Source organism: Parus major, chromosome Z (genome assembly GCF_001522545.3).
Source record: "Parus major isolate Abel chromosome Z, Parus_major1.1, whole genome shotgun sequence".
Classification (NCBI taxonomy): domain Eukaryota; kingdom Metazoa; phylum Chordata; class Aves; order Passeriformes; family Paridae; genus Parus; species Parus major.
The window spans coordinates 52,067,276-52,093,963 of record NC_031799.1 but is presented as its reverse complement, the minus strand read 5'-3'; the positions used below and the strand labels follow the sequence as shown (position 1 = coordinate 52,093,963).

The following is a 26,688-nucleotide window of genomic DNA, read 5'->3' as shown; positions in this document are numbered from 1 at the left end:
CTCCTCCCCGGCGTGAGGCAGCCGGTGGAGGGGGGGCGAGGCTCAGCATGATGGCGGCCGAAGCCACGGGTGAGGAGGGCGGCTCGGGCGCTGCGGCCGGGACGGCGGGAGCCGTCGCCGTCGGGGAGCTGGGGCACTGTCCCGCCTTGTGCCGGGGCCGGGCGCCGGAGCCGCAAGGCCCCTTCCTGGCCGGCGGCCCCTCAGGAGGGCCGGCTTTGTGTTCGGTTCTGGGGCTCCTGGAGCTGGGCGCAGGGCCGGCTCCTCCAGCGGCCGCTGGGGCTGCCGATCCCGGCTTCCCCCCGCTGCCGCCGCCGCCGCCCCCGTTGGCCGCGGGTCTGGGGACAGTGGACGAGGGGGACTCCGTGGACGGGCCGGAGTACGAGGAAGAGGAGGTGGCCATTCCGCTCAACGCGCCCCCCACCAATCAGTGAGTACCCACCACCCCCGCCTCAATCCTTGTGGTGATGGGTACCGAACCGCTGGGCCCCCACCGCTATCCGGGGAAAGTGTGTGTCAAACTCGGCTGGAAGTCTCGCAGAAGTTCTGCGTCCCACCCCTTCACCTTCCGTCTCTCCTCCGGTTCCGTTCCAGCAGGAAGTTTCTTTCATGGGGACACTGCCCGGGGCAGCCAGAGGGCAGCCCACCCGCAACCCGGGAGCAGGGAGTTCGGGCTTCCCTTCACCGGGAGCTGGTCCTCCGGTACTGACTGGGATCAGCTCACGGGAAGAAGGCGTTGACTTAGTTTTTTTTAAGTTTTCATAGCAATATTGCAGGCTGCCAGGAAGAGTGAGCTGTTCTGACTGTGGTTTAAACTACCTGTAGGGGAGACTTTTCCAGTCACTGGTAGCCCCTTCTTAGTAGAGCCATAAACTTAGCTTGTGTAAATGGATTAAAAATCCCTATCCATGACATAGAATACTTTATTTACCGTATCATCATTTTGTATTGCATTGCTTTCTGCTAAAAAAAAACAAAACGGTAGCTTATTTTTTCCATATCATGTAAAAACACAGCCAAAGTGATTCCCCCATGTTGGATCTTTTTAAAAATTCAGGCTGTCTTGAATCAACGTATATAAAATGAATGAAAATAATTTCTAATTTTAAAAGCATTAGCAGCGTGATATTTTAATAAATGTTTTAACTGCCTTGCTGCTCAACCAATTTAAAGTTGTTTTCATGTAGGTTATGCTTAGAGAGAGGAGACATTTGGAATAAGCTACAAACTTACAGTTAGGTCTTTCTGTATTTATCCCTACATCAGGTTAATTTGGATTCCTGCAGTGCAGGTAATAAAAAGAACCTTGCACTAGAGGCAGACTAGTTCTTTGTTTATGTTGTGTAAAATAGAAGATCAGATAATGTTAAATAGAGTCCATGTAATTAGTAAGTACTCTAAACACAACCTTTGGATTTCACTGTAGAAAATCTGCAGGTTTACACAAAATGCTTATAAGGTGTGTATTAGAGTAGAAAATAAACCTTCCATATCCTTATCATGTTCTCCCAAAAATGAAATTGTTTCAGAGTTTAAAACCTTTTCATTAGTGTCATTAATATAAATATATTGTTCCTGAAGTTCTTGCGAATATAGTGGATAATTTAAGGGTAACATACACTTGTATTAAAAGAGATATAGGTCAGAAGTTTAACCTAAAAATCTGTATGAATTTTGGGTTTCTTCTTTATATTCTGTCATAACTTGACTGACAGTTAACTTCTGCGTTATGTTACACACTTTAAGGATTTCAGGAGCTGTTACTGTTTTTAAGTAGGACATAAAATTGTAATATTATAGGATTTCTTCTAAAATTTATCTCTCTAACCCTGACAGGCTTCCTAGCAGTACTTTAGCATTTTAGTTTCTGAGCTTTATGCGAAAATTTGTAAACATTAAAGCCTTATTTTCTGAAGACAGTGTTTGAATAGTCTTAAACTTGTAGAAGGCCATAATGAGCTAGAAATAGGATTAGGCAGTTTTGAAAGAAATCTGGGAAATGGAAGCACATAAAAGGCAAATTCTGCAGGATTGTGTGCCTGGCACATTAGGGACAGGATTTTGCTTTTCTGGTTTGTCTCTCTGAAAGGTTCAGGGTGCTTCTGTCAGACCTGACTAAGTTCCTCAGAGAACTGAGGAAAAAGTCAAAAAATCAAGCTTTTTACAATATTTCTGGAAAGCAGGGCAGTTATTCATGAGTAATCAGATTTTGATACTTAATTGTAAAATCTACAGTTCTGAGTGAATTTTTCAGTCAAAATGTCATCTTATGGAATACCTTAACCGTGTGCAACCATCATGGTTACCTTTCAGGAAAGAGTGTTAACTTTCAGAAATGGAGTACAGGGTACTCTTTGAGGGGAAGACATCAGTCCTGATTTTGTTTTGGCTGAGAAGGCTACTTACCTTATACAGGACCAGGGCATAGCTCTGTAGCTAAAGGTTCTTCTGCTGAAGAATATAATACTGGAGCAGACAAGAAGTAAAACACATTTAGAAATTGATTCAGAGGTTTGTACTACCAAATACTTAAGTTTTTTCTTTGTAATTTTTATCCTTGCTGTGTGACTTTTCCAGAAAATATTTGTTTGATGATTGAGAAGCTTTTTTCCGTTTCATTCATTTCTTAAATATGGCATGCAGCATCAGGTTTTACCATTCTCAGTTAAGTCATAAAGTTACAGTAAATTCTATCCTTTCAGTACTGCTGTTTTATTTTGGAAATGCTCTTTCTGTGTAATTATACCATCTTCTATAGAGTTGGATTCCTGATTTATTACCAAAACCAGACATCAGTATTAATCTATCATCATATATAAGGGAAGCTCTGATATGAGTCTTTGAGAAGACTAATTGATCTTCAAATTTGTGTTACATTTCTCCAGTTGGATGTGATTACAGGACTGCTACTACATTTGTTTAAGTATGATTGTTGGCTCCACCGTTACCCACTTCTTCCTTATTAATTCAGTTTTTATAGTAGTAATTTAATTTATAGTAATTCAGGGTGACTTGATTGATAATTCCATAATTCTGTTACATGGCTTTTTTTGGTCTTAATTGCTTACAATATTTTGTGTACATCTGAAATTTGTGGATGCCCTTCATTCCTGGTCTTTCCATAATACAGAATTACTAAGCTCCTGTATAAGAATGCAAGGGTGTTATTTCTTTTATAATAGTAACAACTCACTAGGTTTCTTTGCCTTCTCATGCACTTGCAGTGCATTTTAGGATTTCCTGCGTGGCTACTGTCTCTACAGAGAGAAATATCTGATAAATGCTGCTACTGGTGTTTCTAGGTTCAAATGCCAATCTTAGATTAGATTTCTAAGAATAAAATAAAACATTCTGCATTAATTTGGGCACAACTTTATCATTTCTTCTCAGAGCTTTTTTTGCAAATTAAAAAACAAGCCCAAAGAAAGCAAAAAACCTCAAACAAAAACCAGACAAAATATGAGTTCCTAGTCTTCCAAGTTTTAGGCTGTAAAGATGTTACAAGTGCTTTTGAAAAAATGAATATCCTTTTAAATAGTTTAAAGTTAACATTCTGGCTTTCATACTAACTAATACAAAGAGATGGGAAATGAGGCACATACAGGTTCTGCACTTCCCATCAGGATGTTGTAAATATAGTTTGTTCGGAGAGGTCTGGGGAATATATCTTCTTTTAGTGTGTATTCTTTATTATTCAAGCAGTGGGAGGATACTAGTATATAAGAACTCTTTATTCACAAACTCAGAATTCCGCAGTAGGGTTGATTTTCTTAATCTTTGATCTGGAGTGAAACTAACCTGGGGGGGTGTGTGTTTTCATTTTTATGGAGCACACCAGTGGTGTGTTTATGTTGCAGCTTAATGCTAGGTGGGAGGCACAGGATACTAGGGAATAAAGTGGGCAACTCTGTATTTGTTTAGGTCATTTTTTGTCTTCCTTTCTGCCCCATTTGCAGAGTTCAGTGACAGCTGCTTAGATAATGTAATGAAATGCCTTTGGATTTAATGAATTAATGCAGATTCTGTTATGGATTTGATTTAAAATCCTAGTTGACAAAATTATTATATATCCCAGTGTTGCAATAATGTGGCAGGAGCAGTTCAAGTATTGCAGCAAAATTCCTGTTTTCATATGGTATTTGAGCAGTGCTTATCAGTTGGAAATGGAAATCAGTTGAAATCTGAAAGTGATCAACCACACAAAATGAAATAGTCTGTCAAAATACCGTCTGGTTGAAACAAATCTTGCCCAAGGCAGATGTATTCTTACAGTCACTCTTAGTGCTTGTTCAGGCAACATAATAACAAGAAAAAGCACTGAAGATGAAGACAAGTAGAGAAATATTAAATAAGAATGGATTGCATTAAAGTCAGACATTTTTCTGCCTGATCATAGAGTGAAGTTCTTGTATTTTCACATGAGTGTTGAAGGTGGCAAGCTGAGAGTTCTGCATTTGTTTCAGTAACACATTTAAAAAATATTTCTGAATAATTACAGAAAGCCTTTTCCCTAGACTAATCAATGAATTTGTTGCACTGTAAACCATGAGGAAATAAGGTTGGCATGTTCAGTTAGGTACTGTATAAAAAAACTGAAATGTGATGTCATTTTAGCATATGAGGTTTCTTTGTTTAGCTGTTAATGTAGTTAGCATCAAATAGTTTATGTTTTAGATAATGAGTTTCTTCATCAGTTCCTGTTGTGTGTGGAAGAGAACACCTTTTCTTCCTAAAGTTGGTGTGTAGTGTGCTCTGGGCTACTGCTGGCTGGATGTGTGGTGTTACAAGTACTGTCTTAAATGAGTAATTAAACACAGCAGAACAACATTGTACATAACCTGCTGCAGAAAGTGAAGCAGTAAATAAACTGAGTGCATTAGTTTGTAGGTAAATAAAAACTTCAGATAAATGAGACATTTGAAGCCAGAAGTTTGAAGATGATTTTTCAGTAGTTTAGTCAGTATATCTGTTTAACATCAGATAATGTAATTTTGTTTAAACAGTTGACTAGAGTCTCTTGACCAGTTCTTACAGTTTTTATTTTGTGTCATAGATTGAGCCCCATAATATCAGTGTGGGACTTTGGCAGTTGATCTACTAGCCTACCCCACTGAGAAGCATAATACCGTGCTGTGTTTTCTCACCCTTTTTTGTCTGTGTGTTTTGTGGTTCTGAAGGGAAGAGGAGCACAAATTTTCTAATGAGGGCTTAGGTCTCTTCAGTCTAGGACTCCTTATTTTGCTTCAGGCATAAATTCATAGAACTCCCATAGTAGTTTTCCAGTTTCTTTCATATCTTTCTCCCAGGCAAAGCAAGCATGTTGTTATATGTCTTGCTGATAGGCACAGTAGGAGGGAGGAGAAAGTATCTTGTTTTAACATAGTCTTTGTGCTGCACATAAGTACTGTAGGGTCGATTCCTCAGTGTTTCTACAGAGTATGGTCAGTAGCAGTAAGCTGTTACAGTGCTTGGCATAGTTTATATACTTGACCTGCTTTTTACTTTTATATTCTGTTTGAAGACTGAAGGTGGCCTTTAATAGTTTTTATTTTCATATAAAATACATGCTCTATCACTCTTGATAGTGATAGAAAAAAGTTTCTGTCATTAAATTAGTCTGTCTTTAAGTCATATTTAGTTCTGAAGGTGGTGAGGAGTAATCAGCATGGATTTATAGCGAGAAAATTGTGCTTAAACAACCTAAGAGCCTTCTGTGATGTAGTCATTGACTTGGGAGGGAAGGGGGGGAGAGAGTTTACCATAACTTTAGTAAGGCTTTGGACACTGTCTTCTGCAGTCTCCTTACGGACAAACTGACAGAGTACAGGTTAGGTGAAAGGACATGAGACGCATTGAAAACTGGTTGAATGTCTAGGACCAGAGCATGATGATCAGTGGCTTGAAGTCCAGATAGACGCAAATTATGGGGGGTATTCCCTAGGGTGCCTCCAGGGGCCAGTACTGTGACCTGGATGCTTGGACAGACTGTATTCACCCTTAGCAAGTTCACAGATAATGCAAAACTGAAAGCAGAGTAGCTGAAACACCGGGTAGTTGTGCTGACATCCAAAGTGATGTGGACAGACTGGAGAATTGGGAGATCTTGTGTAGTTAAACAAAGGGAACACAAAGCTCTGGCACTGGGGTGTAGTAACCCCAGGCACATGGTGGGGCTAAACAGCTGGAAAGCAGCTCTGCAGAGAAGCATGTGGGTGTGAGAATGTGAACAAAGCCAGCAGTGTGGCTGTGTGGTGAGGAAGGCAGACAGTATCTTGGGTGTCATCGGGAGGAGTGCTGTCAGCAGCTTGAGAGGGATGATCGCTGTGCTCTAGTCAGCACTGGTGAGCCCAGCACTGAATACCATCCAGGGTATTCAGTGCTGGGCTCACCAGTACAAGACAGGCGTGGAGTTACTCAAGAGAGGTCTGTGCAGGGCTGTCAAGGCAATGAATGGGCTGGATCATCTGTCAGATACAGAGATGCAGAGAGATCTGAGACTGTTGAGCCTGGAGAAGAGGAAGTTGAGTGAGTCTTAAACATGAGCGTAAAAATCATGTAGGAAGGGTTGAGATGAGAGTACCAGACTGAGTTCAGTGGTATGAGGTGACAGGGCAAGAGGCAATGGAAACAAATGGAAAAACTTGAATTTCCATTTAAATACAACAGGATGCTTTTGTTTGTTTATATGTTGGTTTGGATTTTTTTTATTGTGAAGGTGATCAAACAGTGACAAAGATTGCTCAGAGTGATCATGAAATCTCCATCGTTGAAGATGTTCATGACCCAATGGAAGACAGCCCTGAGAAACCAGATGTAGCTGATCCTACCTGAGCTGGAGGTGGAAGGGGGGCAAGGTTGAACTAGATGATCCCCAGTGGTCATCTCAACTCAAGTGATTCTATGTAGAAAAATACTTTTCATAGGTGAGGATCCATTTTACAGGAGCTATTCGCTGAAAACTCTTACTGTAATTAGTCAGGAATGGAGTCAGGACAGTTCCTAGTAAGGGAAAGGTGTAATGAAAGTAGAATAAATTTGTAGGTTGGCAAAAAAAATATTTCATTACTTTCTGTATAGACACATGTCTTAATTTCTCTGGTAAAATCTCATCTTTAAAAAGATGAATGTGCATTTAAAAAGATTTTTCTAAAGTAGCTAACTAGTGCCTCTTAAATATTCAGTAATTTGTTTCAAATACTTGGCCTTTCCATCTAGGGTATGTTTTTATTATAATTATTCACATGTACAAATTAATGTAGCCAGTGTTGCTAGATTAATTTAGAAGCTCCACTCATGTTTCAGTATTGGGATATTAACGTTTCCAGGACACTTGGTGTACACAATGTGTTATGCCAAGTTGCAGTCTGATTCTTACGAGGATCTGACACAGAAAAGTAATTTCTGTGTTTTAATTTAAGTATTTTCACCTACCTTTCAGACCAACTTCACACCGTATTTTTTTTTGTGTGTGTTTTTTTGCTAAACTGAAACAGCAATAGTTGTTTATCCTCAAGTGCTAATTGTTTGTGGGTTTTTTTGTGAATATAAAATTTTATCAGGGTTGTAATATATAAAATCATAAAACTGTAAATCAGCCCATATTTGGACAGACATTCAAAGTTCTTACGTCCCAGCGTTTTGGGGTCACAGAGTAAACTGAGGTTGTCTTCCAACCCGTCCTTCCAAAACCCAAAACTTCCAGTGAGGTTTTTCTTCCTACTGAGGGAGGTTGTTTCAGTGAATAATTTACTGGAACATCATGATGATGTGCCCCTGAGCCTTTTCTTCTTCAGAGAGGAGAGATATGGCTCATTCATTCCTCATGGGACAGGTTCTCCAGCTCTTTGTTAATCTTAGTGTCTCTCCTTTGGATCTTCTCTGGCCTGTTCACATCTTTCTTGGATTATGTGGACCAGAACTGGACACAGAACTCCAGCTGCAGTCGCACAGCTAAGTGGAGTGGGATGATCTGGGTTTAGCCAACTCTTGATAGTCAACTCGGGAATCATATGGTGATTATGTGTAGATTTGTGTAAGATGGTTCTCTGAAATTTTGACCTTCTTTTTTATTATCTTGAGTCTACCTCTTGCTTTCCATAAAATTATGCATCTGTATGTAAATGTTTAGCCATATAAAGGAAATTCTGTTTATGGGTCATTAGGCTTTGTATGGTTATTTTATAGATAAATGGCATTATATTTTCTCTTTATAAAATATAGGAATGATCATAAGTCAGTCAGTTTCTCCTCAATATTGCCATCTGTTAATAGAGTTAGCATGGATATGTTACAAGATTCAAAGGTGGATACTTTCCTGATACTGAACATGAAGGAATTATTGAATTATCTTATCCAAGCCACATTTTTTCCCTCAGTTTTTTTCTTGCATGGATTTTTGTGCTTTCTAAACATCTGTGGTTTTCTTTGTTATTTCCATTCCTTAAAATAAAACAAAAAAGATGCTAGAGAAATGTCTTTATTTGTCTAAAAGCAGCAAGTTACCAAGCCTCTGTAGTAATCATCTCAACCTATATTCCAGTCTAGAGACAGTTTTTTGTTTTTTCTCAGTTTTAAACACGGGTTTTTTTATGTTATACTGTGAGATTTGTTCTGTATGAGTTCTAATCTAGGTTATATTCCCCCACTGTTGTTCCTAGGGCCTGTTGGAAGATCTGAACATGTTCAGATGTTCACAATTCAGGTGACTGATTTCCAGTGTATAAATAACTGTCAGGGTTTTCTCATTATAGAGGCTGTTAATCCATCTGTGGATTTGACAGATCTCTCTCTCAACAATCCAGCTTGCAGGAGGAAGTGAGAGTGGAGTACAAAACCAAAACCTGTGTTTGATTAGAGGGGGTGAAGTGCAAGGAGGAGGACGAAGATGAAAGAGCCTCTGGTACATTTACTGAAGCTAATTGCAGACAAATTGAACAACATCTTAGAAATTTCGTAGTTATTATCAAAACTATCTGATAATTTATGTAGCCTTATTAACATTGTTTCAGAACTAATTACTCAAAAAAGGTATGTTTTTCACCTGAGAGCACAGATACCTAGCATGTAAAAATAGAAAGGTTCTTGCTAAGGCATTTGATGAGTTGCAGAATTAATTTCCTAATCTGATTCTTCGGTAAGAAAAATGCAGCTGTTTCAAGAGCCATTTTTCGTGGAGTTTAGCTGTATTTCACTTGCTTATCGGTGGTTCTTGCTAAAATGAGATAGGCAGTCTTTTTCTCAGTGTTGGATAGTGTGTGGTTGTCACACCTCTGCGTCTTCTAAAATTATGGCATTGTTTGCTACAGCAGTTAAAATTTAGTAGTTTTCTGCCCTTTGTGAATTATGTAAATGTAGTATTCTTTTTACTCTATACTTACCTTCCTATCTCATGTTTTCGTAGTCCCTTTGCTAACATACTGAGGTTTTTGGTTGATCTGTTTAGTTCTAGCTCAGAGATGACATAAACTCTGCTGTGTTTTAATGGCTTTTTTTGTGCAGGTGTGTGCAAGGCACAGGTGTAACAAGGTGGCTTTTTTTTGTGGAGGTATGTGCAAGTCTCACAGTTAACAGTTTGATAAAGCTAGTGTGCCAAAAGGTGCCTGTGGCGGTGACTTTCCATGTTAGTTGGCTGGTTCTTAGTCTTGTAGCACAGCACAGTTCAGTTTTCCCCTTGCTGTTTTTCAGGGATTTTGGAATAGTCAGATGAGGAAAGCAGAATGAGTCTTTGTTAGGCTTACATGGGTATGCTTAAGTGCCTCCTAGAAAAATGCATAGGAAAGCAAAAGGGATGAAAATCTCTCCCTCATGTTCCTTGAACTGTATGTGACACTCAGGGTCATGCACACTGGACAAAGAACACTTGGCTAGAAGTTAATTTCAACTGCTTCTCTTAAAGGTGCATCTATTCTGGTATATTTGTAGGTATTTTTCTGGTAGCAGAGTTTTGTGAGATGGAGAACTGCAAAGACTTGGTTAAAAGTTGGTAACTACTGAATAATAACTAACAAGATGGAAGAAGGATATGAATGTAGTATAATCTAACTGAAATTTAGTCTTATCTCTACAAATTAGGTGCACAAAGGCGGTATCACATCTTACAGATATGACAGAAATGGGGAATAAAGTGACAAAAGGCAGAATCTGGATAAAAATAGTTAAACCGAGAGTGCGGTTTTAGGCTGGGAGATGCTATAAGACTGAAATTAAACTTCAGCAGTAAAAAAGAGCATTAAATCTTGTATTGGTTTAAAATCTACTAGGGATAGTATCTGCCAATGAAAGTACAAACCTTCCTGGAATTGAAAAACAACCCCTCCCTCCAAATTATTGTGACTTGAAAAAATTACAAGGCTTCCAGGTAAAAATATGGGAAAAGGAATAACAGTTCTTTACTAGCAAATGTATATATGTATATATGTGTATATATATATATATATATATATATATATATAAAAGTGTTCTCACCTGTTGAGGGCCGCTTTTCCCCTTGGGTGTAGTTACGACCACGACCTGCAGGGGCGCCAGTGAGTGGGCAGCGGCAGTGGCGGTGTTGCAGCCGGCAGGAGGCGATAGCGGGCCCCGATCCGGCAGGGACGGCGCGGGCGTTGTCGTGTGGCCAGCGGCAGCGCTCCCATACAAGAGTGGCACCTTCCCGGGTAACGATGGCCCTGGCTCCTGGCAGCACCCAGGCGTTGGCCCTGGGCTCCCTTGCGGCAGAGAATGAGAGAAGCAAGCAGGCAGGTTTTGGTCGCACTGCTGAAAACCACAGTGGGGTAACAGTATCCTAGGCGAGCCATGCTCACCTGCCATCCATGTGGCCCTTCTCCATTGCTGAAGGGAAGGGGCAGTCCTGGCTCCACACCCCACAGGATTCCAGGCTGAGTTTACACCTCTTGTGATATCCCCTGAGCTTTGAGGGTGCTGGTGGGAAACTGGGACAATTCCTGGTACACGTGACTGTGGTATATCCCCATCACCATGAGCCACCCACCAAGACAATCTTCACATTGAAGGCTTGAGAGGAGGGTGATTGATGTTAAAGAATAAGAAGACAAAAATAATAATTCAGGATTTTTTGTTGTGTAATTTTTTTCCCTTTGTCTTCATAAAATGTGTTGAGATTTTTGTGTGTCTTTTTATACTGAGGATTTCCCCAGTTCAAAGAAATCTTTGCTCTCTTTTGGCTCTAATTGAAACAGAGCTCATAGTCTAAGGATCTCAAATGTGTGAAAGGCAGTAAGGCAGAGTCTGAACTCATAGTAATGGAGCTCTGACCATGATTCCTACAAGTTCTCCATCATTACTACAAGTTTTCTTGAAGCATTAAGGTATGGCTGAGAATAGTCTTGAGTGAAGTGGATGTGGCATTTAAAGACTGTTTTTCCTGTGTGCCATAGCTTTTGCTAGATGGAAATAGAGAATTCTGTAGCTGTTACCAACATCTGTATTTGTACTAAGTTACTGAAACTGACTTTTACTCCCCTTCAGCACTTCCTCTTGCATTCTCTTCTCCCTTACCTGCAGTGTTCCTAAGTAAAAATTGCAGTATACTGTAAGAGCAGAATGCTTTACTAGAGTAGCAAAGCTTCATACTTGCTTTAACCACATGTAAAAAGGAAATATGTAAATAAAGATTTGGTTGTACAATTTGACACGCTTCCACACGTAAGAGCAGCTGCCTCCTTCCTTATGGTAAATTCACCATCTGCTGCCTCTTTGTGAATGGCTTGTTCCTTGCATGGGCCTTGTGGTGTTGTGGGCCAGAAGCTGTATAGCTATACTGTGAACTTGCTAAAGGGATGCAGTGTAACTGCATTCCTCTTCACAGCAAGAGGGGCTGGCTGGGCCTAAGGGGCTGGTGTGACTACCCAGCATCTTTTGTAGAGCATGGGAAAATATAGGAATCTCTTGTTTGTGTGTGGACCAGAGGTCACAGCTCTGCAGTACAGCTCATTCCATGAGTTCATGACTTGGCGTGTGGTTGTCAGCCCCTGTGTGTTGTCAACCCAACCTGTGGCAGTGGTATAGGCACCATTCTTCTGCATACCTGCATATTGCTTGTGTGGATATAGAAGCTCTTTGTGAAATTGTGTCTTTGTCCTATCTGCTGTAACTAAATTGTGATAGATAGGGTTGGAGTCTTAAACATGCTACATTTGAAATAATCTGGCAGATGGGAGTATTTTCATGCAAAGATTTGACAGGTTTCTGAAACATGGAGGCCTTTTACTGGTATTCTCTAGAAGCAAAGTAAAGAACAATTACACAAGTTTCTTAAAGCAGGCAAGTTAGACAGGTGGTTGCAGAAAAAACCACTGAATTGTAACTTACAATTGATAGGATATTTTATTGTTAAATTATTTTATAATATATGCTTACAAGGCTACTTACTGTCTTTTAATGCATATCATAACAGCAACTGCATTGTTCTGCACTCTATTCTTAGATGAAATTAGGAGTATGGCTCGCTCTGTAATTTACATTTCTGTTGTACTTTCTTTGGATAGCACTGACTGTTGGAGGGATCTTCCTTTGTAATTGATAATACAGAATAAGAGATCTTAAAATCTTTCATTAGTGTTCATTAGATTAGTCAATATCCTTCAATGAGGTTGAGTAATACAGTTTTGTAAAACAGTCTTTACTGTTTGCTGTCAAAGTCCTAGAAGATAATGATGGGAAGTTGCAGAGTGTATCTTTCTATAATACTGAAAACTGGTGATAGCAGGATGGACTATAAGATGTGCTCTTCTGACAGTGATGTCTTTCAGTGCTCCTAGATTGTATATTGCTTGAATAAACTGTTTTCATCTATTGATGAAACTTGGATCTCTGAAAAAATGCCATTATTTCATGACAACCGTTTTGCATACTCTAATAGTATATACGTGTTTGCACTTAAGTGTGTATCCTATTTTTTAAAGATGTGTCAAATCTGCAGAGGTTTCCTGAGGATATCACTTGAGCTATTTTCTCATATCTTTGCTCAAGACTGACTGCTTTACTGTTGTTTGTACTAAATTTAGTGTTTTTATTTCTCTGGTGCTATAGGATAATTTGGTACATTACACTAATGAAGAGTGAGCTGTAAAATACAGTGTTTTTTTGCAATCAGAAGTTAACATCTTATATATGGGCCCAGTGACACTGAATTTAATTGCATTCAGAAATTAATATCTTTATTTCAGAAAACAAACTTCCTCTGCTTTACCAGGTAATAAATGTCTTCTGGTACACTTGATAGGAAAGTGTAGAATGGGACAAAAAATATATAGCCTGTTCGTTAGAGAATGTGGTCTCCAATATGTGGGATTTTATAGTTATATAGTTATAGTTACCAGTATATATATGTTTTGCTGTCACCAGCAAGGAGGGTGTCCTTTTTGTTTGAAAATTAGAGCGCCTGAATTTGTGCTATTGTTGTTAGAAATCCTGGTCCTTACAGAAAAACTATTTTATTTGCATAGAATCCTGCCTTTCTGTTTACTCTGTAGGTTTTTTTAGAGGTAATTTGCATTCTTTCTAAGACTTCCACTTCTCCATTTTGAAACTGTGCCTTTCTTTAAGTTTGGCATTGTAATGCAGTGTGTCTCTCAATAGAATTAAGATTATTTTCCTCGAGTGGGTGATATATAGGAACAAAGAAAAGGTCAATGAACCTATTATTAGTCTAAAATAGATTTAATGAAATGAAATGTTATTTTCTTCATCAGGGAAGTTTCTTGGGTCTCTGAGAAGTTTTATACTTTATGAAAATTGTTCTATCCAGGAACGCAATGCCTAATTTTGACCTGTTGAGAACAAACTCACTCAGGTTTCAGCTGTGCTGTGCACACGGATGCACAGAATATTTCATCCCAGTTACTTCAAAATCAACAGTCTTGATTTTGCTTCATTTCCTAAAAGACCGTCCTAGCAGGGGAGATGTGATCCGCTTCTTTGTGAACTGTCTTTGAACAACAGGTTTCTGTTCATGAGGCTGCTTTGCTCTGGAATGAAATGACACAGGCTCTTGCTAATATAACTAGGCCTGCAGCAGTTTGAAGTTTTAAAAGTTGTACAGACACAAGAATGCTTCTACTGGTTTAACTTGTTTTGATCAGGTTGAGGAAGAGAAGCGAAGGGCAGCAATGCTAGCAAGCACCTAGTTTAGCCAGGTTAAACTATATCTGTGCTTGTGCTGCTTCTGCTCGTGAACTGGTTTTTTGGCTTAGTTTATCAAGGTTTTGTTCTGATAAAAGCTCTCTAAGCTTTTGTTTCCATTTTGTAGAAAAAAATTGCTTTTGTTCTTTTTATCATGCTTCAGATTTTATCAATAGCTCAGCTTTTAATTTTTTATTTTTTGAAATGGTGTGCTGTGTAATATTTGATATTTTTGCATATATTACTTCAAGAGATCATTTACATATCTTCTAAATTGCATGTTTGTGAATCTTGTAAAACAGTCTGTGAACTATTAGAATTAAATGGTATATGATCTGAAATGGTGAAGGATTTAAATTGTCTAAAACAGTGGCTGTTTTGAAGCTGACAGTTTCTGAGTGTAAAAATTAAAGGTTTAATCAAGCAAAATTAGGTGGAGGAGCTAATGAATTATTGCAGTATATAGCTCTGGAACATGCTGTGGCTTGGTGAAGGTAATGAGAGCAATGGCTGTCTATGAAAACTGCTCTCCGTACTGCTTTCTTGAAAAAAAAAAGTTATACTTGATCATTTGGAGTAGAATAAGTGTGCTGACAAAGGGTGTGTAAATAAACTGAGACAGGTGATTGAATGCTTGATTGGTAGCAGTAGATTAAAGATTTCCTTTGTCATATTTTGCAGTCTGTGATTTACCATGTATTGGCACTCACTTTTGATTCATAAGGGTGCACATTGTGATTAGGAAGGGTGGTTTTGGGGGTGGATGGCGGCCTGGTGACTGCTGTCCAGTTCTTTACTGACTTTGCTGCAGCAACATCTCTGTCAGCTGAGGAACAGTCTGACAGAATTCAGTTCTCTGTGCTTTTGAAATACCCAGCCTGAACTGACACCCGTGTAGGCATAAACTACAGTTCTTTCAAGTCAGGTCAGTCACCTCAGTTCCTGTTTATTTAAAGTTAACAAATTAGGGAGGAGATGGAAACTGATGATATATGTAGAGCCTTTGCCTTTTAGTGCTATTCCTTGGGAAAAGCAGGTTATTTGAAAAACTCTGCTGCGCTAAAAATAATGGTTTTTTTTGGGAAGAAGTAAACTAGGAGGTTGAAATTGTAACAATGTGATAGCTTTGAAACAAAGTTTTGGAGTTATGTGGGTTTTGACTGAAAGATTTTCTTCTGTCACGGGTCTATTTTGTGAGAGTAAACAAAATCTTTCAGTTCTAAGGTGATACATTGTTACTCATTTTTCTAGGTGGTATCACGGAAAACTTGACAGAACAATTGCAGAAGAACGTCTTCGACAAGCAGGAAAACCTGGAAGTTACCTTATTCGAGAGAGTGATCGGAGACCAGGTTCATTTGTGCTTTCATTCCTTAGTAAAACAAATGTCAATCATTTTAGGTGAGCATTAAGTGTTTTATTTTGAATACTGTGATCTATCTACTTTATGTTTCAGAACACAATAAAGTGAACAGTGATTGTATTATATTGCAGTATTTTTGACTCTTTATGCTTTCATGGTACAGCTTTTTACTTGTGTTTGGTTGTTTTAAAACATGCTACTTTAAAATTACTTTATAGGATGAAGAACGAAGTGTGAGGAAACCAAAAATACCTGGATAGAGAGGCTTGCCTAAAGTGGTTTGAATAGACTTAAATCACCATGCAGGTTTCATTAGTCAGTCAAAGAGATTGTTTTGTGTCTATTCTATAGTAATCATTGTAGTTAGCACAGTTAAAGTGCTAGTGCATCTAGTTGCTTCCTTAATTTTGAGGGGAAAAAGCCCCACCCAAACCAAGTACCCCACAAAACAAAAGCCACCAAAAAACAAACAAACAAAAACCCCAAAGCAAAAGACACCAATAGATTACATGTTTAGTGATCTAAAGCTTTGCTGGAAATAGCTTTCAGCATATGTCCTGAGCATTGTGAGCGTTGTTTTCTGACTCCCCTTGCAATGCTATATGCTTATGAGCTTGGATTTAATTTCTGAAGATTCATCTTTGTAGGCATTTTACATTTCTTCTTGTGAGAAACATCTTTTAATTCAAGTTATGCATTAAAGAATCTCTCCTTTAAGAAAATACACCGTTAAAGAAAATAAACAGTTTTGTAAGAAGGCTTTGTTTTTTTAAACTGCTGAAATGATTATGTGAGCTTTTTCCCATTAGATATCAAATTTTTAAATTGAGTTTAAGGAGATACTTTGATTATTCCAAAGTAATTTCTTAACTTTTAATATGGATGCTAAACTAACTGTAATAAAATGACTAATTTTTGATGGTGTTTGTTTTTGTCATTGTATAGTCTTGAAGTGTAGTAATTTTTTGTTAAAGTACTTTGCTGCTTTATGCCTGTTATAAAAGGTATATGTTGTGCATGATACAATAAATAATACTGTTGTGTACTAGTTCATTATTTCATTTTTCCAGGATGTTCACTCTTAGATTTTTTTCTTTCTGATTTCATTTGGTCCTGATAAATGTACCATCTTTTTCTGTGAATCAGCACTTTCTTTAGATAAAAAAATGATAGATCATACTATATATATATTTATGTGAATATTTGGGTAAAATATTCCTTAGATTTACTTACATGTTTAGAGAGACCCTGTAATACTGTATTTTGCTGAATACAGGCACTGTTTTAAGAATTAAACATGATCTTAATCTTCTTTTCTTCAAAAAATAAAAGCCAGAAACTGGTAGCAAAAAATTTCCTAATCTCAAGCTTCTGGGTTTTTTTTTATTAACAGGATTATTGCCATGTGTGGAGACTATTACATTGGTGGGCGTCGCTTTGCTTCACTCTCAGACCTGATTGGTTATTACAGTCATGTGTCCTGCTTGCTAAAAGGGGAAAAGCTCTTATTTCCAGTAGCACCTCCAGAGGCAAGTAAAATAAAAAATTCTGAAGAGTAATTTATTAAAATGCTTGTAACTTTAATCATTTTTCAGAATTTCCTTTGGGAAAAAAATTTCAGAAAGTTTCCTGTAGTTTTGTATAGGCATATGTGGAACTGTAAGTGGTATAAAAATGTATTTTTACATTTAAATGATAAAAATTATAAAAATGCATTAAATGATTAAAAACATTTGCTATTTAATAAAATTACATAATGTGGAGGATAGAGGTATTGCAGTTATTGCACAATGTAGTAAAATCATTTTAAGTAGACAGAGAAGAATAAGATAAATACTGTGCTCTTGGCTAAAAAGCACTGTTGTAATGTAACCATCGCTGTTTAGTGACATTTTGCATATCTAACAATGGTTTCAAATATGTGTCTTGGAGATAACCAAGGTTTCTTTCACATACCCATCTTTAAAACAATAAAAGTAATGAAAATGAAACAAAACACTGCAAAATATCCCCTGTAACAAAACCCAAAACCTGAATAAAGATGCTTCTGAATGTTAAAATTCTGGACATTCCTTCTGCTCTAAGTGAAAAAAAAATGTAAAATAAATGTTCTCTTAGCCAACAAATTATACATTTCTAGCTGACAGTGGTTTTGAGCTTTGGAAATATAAAACTGGCAAGGCAGGTATTAGTGATGTTACCAGTTCTTTGCTTCAGAATAGCATAATGCTGGGGAGAATGATTCTGCAGTATAGAATATACAGTACAGAGCAGAGAAAAAAACATTGCTCTCTTTTAAACTGTAGCCTGTGGAAGACAGAAGGAGAGTTCGAGCAATTCTACCTTACACCAAAGTGCCAGAAACTGATGAAATAAGGTATGTTTGGATAACAGTAGTCACTGTGAAATTCTCAAAAGTATTTATAAATCGTAGTAATTTAGGTAGGTGTTTGTATGCAAATACTTTCCAGTTGCATCTTAAACTTGACAGTTAGATTAAAGGATGGTATATCTCTGTTCTTTGGGGAAATAAGACATTTTGTTCTTAGTATATGTGTTTGTATTAATTGTAAGGGAACATACATTACATAGAATTCAATTATATAGAATTAGGTACATTGAATTAAAATTAGTAATATTATAATTTTGAAATATCTTGAAAATAGTAAATTTATGTGCCAAAGAATTCTATATAGAAATGCCTTATCTGAGTCTGTGAAAGAAATCAGCTAGGCTTTTTTCTGAACTGCTACAGAACTATTAGTAGATGTTATTACTAAGGAAAACAATTCAGATTACTAGAAAGAGAAAGTGAGCCTTGACTACTTACAAATTTAGAATGGAAGAAGTGAGTCTTTCAATAGAAGACCATTATCTGGTTACTTGGGATTGATACTGCATTCTTGAGATAATTTTTTCCAGATGAAAAAACAGGAGGATTTGAAAGTGATTTGTGGTGATTTCTCATCTCTCTAATGAGGCAGATATCATAAGATGATGTAATATACCAGTTTAAGAAATATTGAATTGAGAATTTTCTTAGGTTTTATTATCTTAAATGTATTATTTTCTTATTATTTTCTTAAAATGTAGAGGAATATATGAGAACTTTGTATCCTCATTTGAATGGAAATTTATTCCAAGACTCACAGTCAAGTCTCATCCTTTAAAGGATGATATGAGGATATTTGTTTTTATAATTATGTGTTTTAGTAAGGTACTAGGACTGGGAAGGGGCTCCCTAATGGCACATTACAACTAAGGCTTTCTAATATGTGTGAGAACAAAAAAAAAAATATGGAGTCCTTTACATGCCTTATTGCACCTGTCAGCTTAAGAGGAAATAGCATTTTACTGTTTGCTGTCCTAACAAAAATTGTAGGCAATTAAACCTTTTCTTCCTCTTTTAGGATAGAGCTGAAATGCTTACTTGGTATTTGGGTTTTGAGGTCTACATGGCTAAAACAGTTCTTTTCATGGCATAGCTGAGACCAAAGTTCTCTGTTTGTTCTAGATTTAATTGATATGCTCTTGAAAACATTATGTATTTCAGAGAATATTGACAGAATTTTAATATCATAGTTAATATTTAGTAAGTTTGAAGTATTACTGAATTAATCTCAGCATGTCTTCCATGCAGTAAATATACAGTAATGGAGGGTTCTCTCGTCTGTCACCTGTTAAAGCTGAATAGCAGTTGAATTTATTCTTTGTTTTTGACAGTGGTTTGTTGCTTTTTGTTTTTTCTGTTAGCCCACTTCAAATGCAAGCCATGCCATAGACTTTTGCTATGAAATTTTGAGTTGAAGTGGCACTTAATAGTAGTTAATAGTTTAACTATTTATTGTTTTTCCTATACCTTGGTGCATCATGAAACATGATTGGAAATTCTGTGCTGCAGTGAAGGTTTTCATGTGACCTGAGTGTGTATTCTTAACATTTAAGAAGTAACTTGCAGTAGTCTTCCAGGACTGAAAACTCCCTTGGACCAGCTGCTGGGTCCTGCACTTTGGCCACAATAAAACCCTCTGCAGAGCTACAGGCTGGAGGAAGACTGGCTAGAAAGCTGCCCAGTGGAAAACGGCCTTGGGGATGCTGGTCAACAGCTGGCTGAAGATGAGCCAGGTGGCCATCTAGCATGGATCAGCAGTTCTGTAGCCAATAGGACTATGAAAGTGATTCTTTCCCTGTGCTCAGCACCTTGAGTACTATGTCCACTTCTGGGCCATTCAATTTAGGAAAGACATTGAGGTCCTGGAGTGTGTCCAGAGAAGGGTAATGGAGCTGGTAAAGTGTCTGGAGCAGCTGCAGCACCTCAGCCTGGAGAAAAGGAGTCTCAAGGGAGATCTTATTGGCCTCTACAACTGCCTGAAAGAAGCATGTAGCCAGGCAGAGTTCAGTCTCTTCTGCCAGGCAACCTGTGACAGTATGAGAGGATATAATCTTAAATTCCCCTCTAGTCTACAGGAAAGCTTTAGCTTGGACATTAGGGGAAAATTTTTCCCAGAAAGGGTGATTAGACAGTGAAATGCTGCCCATGGAGGTGGTGGAATCACTGTCTCGGAAGGTGTTTAAGGAAAGACTGTGTGTTGCACTTAGTGCTGTTATTTGGTTGACATGTGGTATTTGGTTGTATGTTTGACTCAGTAGTCTCAGAGGTCTTTTCCAACCTATTTGATTCTGTGATTTGCTGATTTTGAATGTTAATGCTTATGCTTGTAGCTAATTGCATGGCATCTTTGGTAACTGTTCCATATTCTTTTTGGATCACTTGTTTTCATATGTGAGAACATAATGAATAGGTATTCCACAACTTACATTGTGCAAGGTAATTTTACAGTGAAAGAAATATTATTTTCTTAGAGACTACTAAGGATTATTTTACTTGTGTTTCATATTTGAGTTCTCTTGATAAAAGAACTGTGTTACTGTATTTTTATATTGCTGTGTTATTTTTGCTTCATACATTATCACACTTTGACAGCACTGAAGTATATATTAAATACTAAACATAAATCAAAGCTATGAAAACTTGTTTATGGTAGCCACTTAACTGTGAGGAAAAATACACATGTGTTTGGAATATCAATTCCTTTGATATTAGATTTGTTGCAAATAGGTTTTCCTAAATATATTGTGTAAATTATACTCAAGAATTCATTGTGTTAATTAAACTTTATATTACGATTGTATCTCTGATTTAAATCTTGCTGTAACCCTCTTCAGTTTCCTTAAAGGAGACATGTTTATTGTCCATAATGAATTGGAAGATGGCTGGATGTGGGTTACAAACCTACGGACAGATGAACAAGGTCTTATTGTGGAAGACCTGGTAGAAGAAGTGGTAAGTAATTTTTATATTCAGATTTCCTAAATTAATGGAATTTTTTGATAAAACAATATTGAACAAGACTTAGTGAAGTCTTAATTTAGTGAAATTTTAGTCTTAAATTAGTGAAATTTATTTGCCTGTTTTCTGATTATGTATTTTTCTAAACTAATAAATTTATCTAGTAGTTCTAAAATACTAAAACAAACCTTTAAGCCTAATTCATTATCAAAAAATGTTTATTCATATGTTGTCCAAAGATAAGTACAAATGAATGGTACCGTAAATTTCCTAGACATTTCCCTAAAACCTGCTGTCCTGGTGAAGAATCATTAAGTTGCATTTTGTTATTGGAATTGCCGTAAAATGTTCATTAAATTAACAGAATGTAATTGTGCATTGTTGTAGGTCTTTCTCTTTATTCAAGGATGAAATTTGGTTTAAAAATTTATTGGTGAGAAAAAAAAATTGATTTTTTGTAATATATTCTTACACAGTCCATATTTTGCTAATAGCAAGGTTACTGGAGATGCTTCTCATAGATGGCCTGTGTCAGGATGTAAATAGCTAAACTGAAGTGGCAGTGCTGGACTGTTGATCTGTAGACTGATAGGTCTGTGTCAATTTAACCTTAGGAAGGCTGAGCAGGTTGAAAGTTTCTAACAAGTTACCATCTCTAAAGCAGTTAAATCATGACTAAAGTAATCATCAGAAATAACATTTTTGCTGAATTTTCACCTAATGAATGAAGAGGAAAATTTTTCATAGGGCTGCAGTAAGCCCTTTAGTTAAAAAATGCCTCGGATTTCTAAATGTCTATTTTTTTTTCCTACGGAAGGCTGTAACTTACAATTTTTTTTTTAAATTGAGTTGTACTGTTGTCATTTACTTGATATGTTAATTTTCTCATAGGGAAGAGAAGAAGATCCCCATGAAGGCAAAATGTAAGGATTTTTGGTTTGTTGTTTAAAAGGAATTATAACTGTCTGTAAACTTCCACTATGAGATTTATGAGATTTTGAGAAAGTGGCCAAAGACATTTATTTTTTAATCTCAAGATTAAGTATATACTAACTGCTGCAGATCCAGGGATAATTAACATGAAAAAATCCTGTGATAGGTATGTCTGTTGCTAATGGGTATTGCAGTGCTGAAATCTTAGATGAGGCTATGTATGACTACTTTCAGCTAAAATGTACACAGTGGAGTATTTCTTGAACACAGTTGCCTTGGAGATACAACTCTGTAAATACTCTAAATACTATACCAGAGTGCTATTAGAACAGGGTCTCAGTTTGCCTCATGGGCAGGAGTGTTGATCTTCTGGAGTGTAGGAGGGCTCTGGAGAGGCTGGGTCAGTGAGGCCAGTGGCATGAGATCGCACAAGACCAAGCGATGGTTCCTGCCCTTGGCTCACAGCAATCCCTGCAGTGCTACAGGCTGGGGCAGTGGCTGGAAAGCTGCTCAGCAGAAAACACCTGCTCAGCATTGGCTGAACATGAGCTAGTGTGGGCCCAGGGGACAAAGTAGGCCAATGACGTCCTGGCCTGGGTCAGCAATAGTGTGCACTAGGGCAGTGACTGTCCCCCTGTACTCATGACTGGTGAGGCCACTCTTCCGAGTTCTGGGTTCAGTTTTGGGCTCTCACAGCAAGAAAGGTGCTGACATGATGAGGTGCTGCAGTGAGTCCAGGGAAGGGAAATGGAGCTGGGGAAGGGTATGGAGTACAAGTCTGATGAGAAGCAGCTGAGGTAGCTGGTGGGGCTCAGCCTGGAGAAAACAAGGCTCGGGGAGAATCTCATTGCTCTCTACAGATGGCTGAAGGGAGGGTTGTAGCCAGAAGAGAGGTCTCTTCTCCCAGGTAACTAGTCATAGGACATTCACAAGTGGCAGATAGTTGTGAAAAATGTCTAGTGCCTTGATGACTTAATCTGATGTACTCACTTGTTTGTCATATTGGTGCTTGCTGGTTTTTTGCTATTTCCCACTTTCCAGGAGGTTGGTGGCAGAAGGAGGCATTTTGGTGGTCTATTTGGTTTACTATGTTCTGCTAGTAAATTTGGCAGTATGGATGTCTTCTAAAGTGGATATTTTCTGTTTGGAAGGTAGCCTGTAGGAGATACCTGGAACTTTGATTCTGTCCTTCAGCAGCTGCTTATCTTTCAGAGGAATCCTTAAATTAGTATCTGAAGGTAGTAGAGAGAGAGTTAGAAACTGGGATCTTTTCTCATAGATAAAAGCACCATATCTTTAGCTTTCCTTTAAATGCAGATTATTGAGTTGTAGCATGTCAGGCTTTTCTGAATAGTGCAAATATCAGGCCGAGACTAGGCAGAGGCTGTGAGCTTTTGTGCGGTACTGCTCGATGATGCAGGACTCTGGGAAAGGCCAAGGTGTGAGATCAAAGCAGTTTGTATTCATTAATCTAACAAAGCTAGATTTTGTTTCCACAGCTCTGGCAAGTTTGAGTTTGAGGTTTTCTGTATGTGTTTTCTTGTTTGAGCTTTAGATTTCATGATTCTAGTACATTGCTGTATGACTTCAAATAATGCCTATCAAATTATCTGCTTTTTGGACAATTCATATCAATCTCTAAACAGAATTGTATTTGAACATCAGCTCCAAATGTTGGATATTTTTATTGAGAGTAATTTATTTATATACCTATGAATGTTAGTCTTTTCATGCTATTGGTAGAAGAGAATCATTAAGTAGCATATACATTGATATATTGGGTCTTTTTAAATAAAGATTAATTCATAGGTGCCAGAGCCTTGGATGTCACCACAACAAAAAAAAGAGAGCTGGTAGTCTTGCTTTCTAATTTTTCTCTTCATCTCTGTTAAGATGGTTCCATGGGAAGATCTCCAAACAAGAAGCCTACAATTTGCTGATGACAGGTACATGTATTTCTGATGTGAAACATAGTGATAGGCACAAAGTGATCCTATTAATATTAAACCGTGGCAAAACTTCCTTTTATGTCTGAACGTACGAGTGTTTTAGATTCCTCTGCCCTTCTGGGTGCTCTCTCAGTAGAATACTGCACTGGAAGAAAACTTTAGGAGCTGTCAATACTGAATATGTTCTCAAGTAAAGTTAATTTAATATTTTTTTTCTTTTATTAATTTTAAAATTATTATATATGGACTCAATTAGTTCACTTTTATAAAGCAAATATTTCTTTAAATGAAAACAGTACTTCTGACCCATATTGTTTAATACCATCCTTTAAATACTGGGACAAAGATTGTGGTTTTTTGAAAGTGTTACCAAACTTTTTTGTGTGCAGTTCTGAAGAGATGGTTAAGATATGGCTTGGTTGCAAGCTACAGCTGAACCATTTTTCATTAATTTTGGTGGATTAGTACTAGTTCTTCTAGTTTGAGATCACTACTGAAATTTACCTTTGTAGGGTTTGTATTTCTTCAAGTGTGCTGTCCTTCCTAGTTTATGTAGAAATAGATTTAGTAAGGGTTTACATATATCACTAAGAAAAATAACACTAATATGATGTCTTTTCAGTTGGTCAGGTGTGCAGTTTTCTTGTGAGGCCTTCAGATAATACCCCGGGTGATTATTCACTTTATTTCCGGACCAGTGAAAATATTCAGCGTTTTAAAATATGTCCAACATCAAACAATCAGTTTATGATGGGAGGCAGATACTATAATAGGTGAGTTCTTGTGGCAGAAGGAATTGTGCATATCCTATACTTGTATAACTTGTTCCTGATAATCGTTTACTACTATGATTTTAAGACTGTAGTTTCCTTTATACTAAATATTTCCCCTAATTTCCTTAGTAGTTATTCTAACTGAGCAAATTCTCACAGCTTAAATAGTCTAAGTGTAACTTGTTTCTCTTGAAGTATTTGTGCTTTTTCTGCCAACCAGTTGCTTCACTCTGTAAATTGTGGTTTGAATGGATCGTGTGGATCCATAAATTGTGTATCTCTAGCTAAGAGATTACTCTATTTGAAGCAGCTTGGAAGCATCTCCCATGTGTTCTTGTCTGTTTGTAAAGGGGAAGATAAAGTAGTAATTTTATCTGAGACAACAACAGAGTTTCCAAATAATAGAAATAGGTATTTACAAGAAAGGGGAAAAACATCTTCATTGTTGGAAAAAGTTACTAAATTGCAATGAGATATCTACACGGTACTTGGAACAGAAATACAGATCAGTTCATTTAGAATGAACAAACCTAAGATGCATTTCTTTCACCATCTGTGCAAAAATAGAGCAATTTGTATAAAAAGAAAGAGAAATAATGAGGTGTTTCCCCTTTTGTGGGAGAAACTATCAGTACACACCCATCTTTGATAGTATTTTTTTAGAGTTGTTCTACCCAGAAGACTTCTCAGTAGTGAAAACTCACTTTCTTCTTTAAATAGAGTTCATTGCCTGCCTTAAAAAATCAGTATTTTTCCAGTCTCGCTCACCCTAGGACTAGGGCATTATTACCCACACAGAGAATTTCTGTCACTTCCAGCTTGGCTTCTGATTGGGTAGAGATTCAGCAGCTCAGGTGTGTCTGAGAAAATGTCAAGGCCTCCTCACTAAATTAAGTGGTCCTTTTCATATTACTTCACTCACATGATGATGTGAGGCTAAACAATTGGATCCTTATGAATCTGTGCCCATTTCACACCCAGGCTGCTTGAATACCTTTTTCATTAATCAGTCTGGCCTTCAGCCATCCTTAGTGAAAACTAGGCTATCAGCAGGGTTAGGCTTCCATGAAGGTAAATGCTGATTTCCAGTTGCATGGCTTATTATGTGGATGATAGGCCAAGAGCCCCCCACCCTTGGTGATATCAAATTAATCATCAATTTATCAGAACTCTTATTAGTCTCAGATGGATTTATATCATTAAATAGTACACTTCCAGAAAGTTACTATATTATTACTGCTTCAGATTACTTTTTAATATGGTGTTGGATTCATTTGGGGTGTAGATTACATTTGTCTGAAAAGAGATTCTATGCAGCTGAACAGAAAGCAAGATTTCAAAGTTAAGCAGCAATAAATTACGGCAGAGTGCTTAAAGAATATTTTTTAGTATTTTGGTATGTAGTTGGCAGACATCTTCCTCAGTCTGAAAGAAAATCTTTGTTTTTGTTGTGTGTTTGGGAGAATTATCACTCTACTCTTAAATTTACTTTTAGTTCAACTTACTGTGTGTATCAGGTTGGTAATTAGTTGGAATTTCAAACATGTAATGAAGAATGCAGCCCTGAGGTGCTCTATCAGGGCTTATCCTAGTCTATATGTTAGTCTAACTACAGAATAATTTTTTAAATGGAACTGAGTTTATTCCTCAGCCTGTATTACAAAATTGCAGAAATTTTGGCAGGCACCTGCTTCTTACATTGAGGAAATCCTAATGGCATTTTTATTCAAGGAAGCAGATGGTGCATTGAAGGTCAAGGTATTCCTGATTGGATGAGTGAGAAAATCCATACAATGCTGTTTCATTGATGAGAAAAAGTTGGTAGTAGCTATTCAACCTGTGAAGTATAATGACCAAGTCATTATTTCTTGTAGTGTGTCACAGTTGAAATTCTTATGTAGAAAACAGCATATGCAGACAGCATCTCAGTAAAAATTGAAATTAATTACTTGATTTCATTAGAACTGGAAGGAACATTCATCTCATTTTTGGTGCCTGAAAAATAAAAATACTTGTGAGAAGGTAATTTTATCAAGTTTGCGCTAGTTCATTGCTTCAGAATGAAATAGAAAAGCCAACCAAAATGCCTTGATACAGCCTTATTTAGAAGTTTTTGAGATTTTTTATAGTATCAGCTATTGTTCCTGTGTTGCACACATGCCTTATTTGTGTCTTTGCACA

General features: G+C 37.5%; 1 protein-coding gene across 1 annotated transcript in view; it reads left to right on the top strand.

The window, feature by feature from the left end:
* Positions 1–5: 5 nt before the first annotated feature.
* The window catches only part of RASA1 (RAS p21 protein activator 1), a 59,487-nt gene continuing 32,804 nt past the window's right edge, over positions 6–26,688 (top strand). The window contains exons 1-8 of the mRNA XM_015652412.2: positions 6–427; positions 15,391–15,540; positions 16,896–17,031; positions 17,809–17,879; positions 20,729–20,846; positions 21,744–21,775; positions 23,679–23,731; positions 24,357–24,507. Coding sequence (XP_015507898.1) covers positions 48–427; positions 15,391–15,540; positions 16,896–17,031; positions 17,809–17,879; positions 20,729–20,846; positions 21,744–21,775; positions 23,679–23,731; positions 24,357–24,507 — 1,091 coding nt within the window. The 5' untranslated portion in view covers positions 6–47. The remainder of the gene's footprint in view (positions 428–15,390; positions 15,541–16,895; positions 17,032–17,808; positions 17,880–20,728; positions 20,847–21,743; positions 21,776–23,678; positions 23,732–24,356; positions 24,508–26,688) is intronic.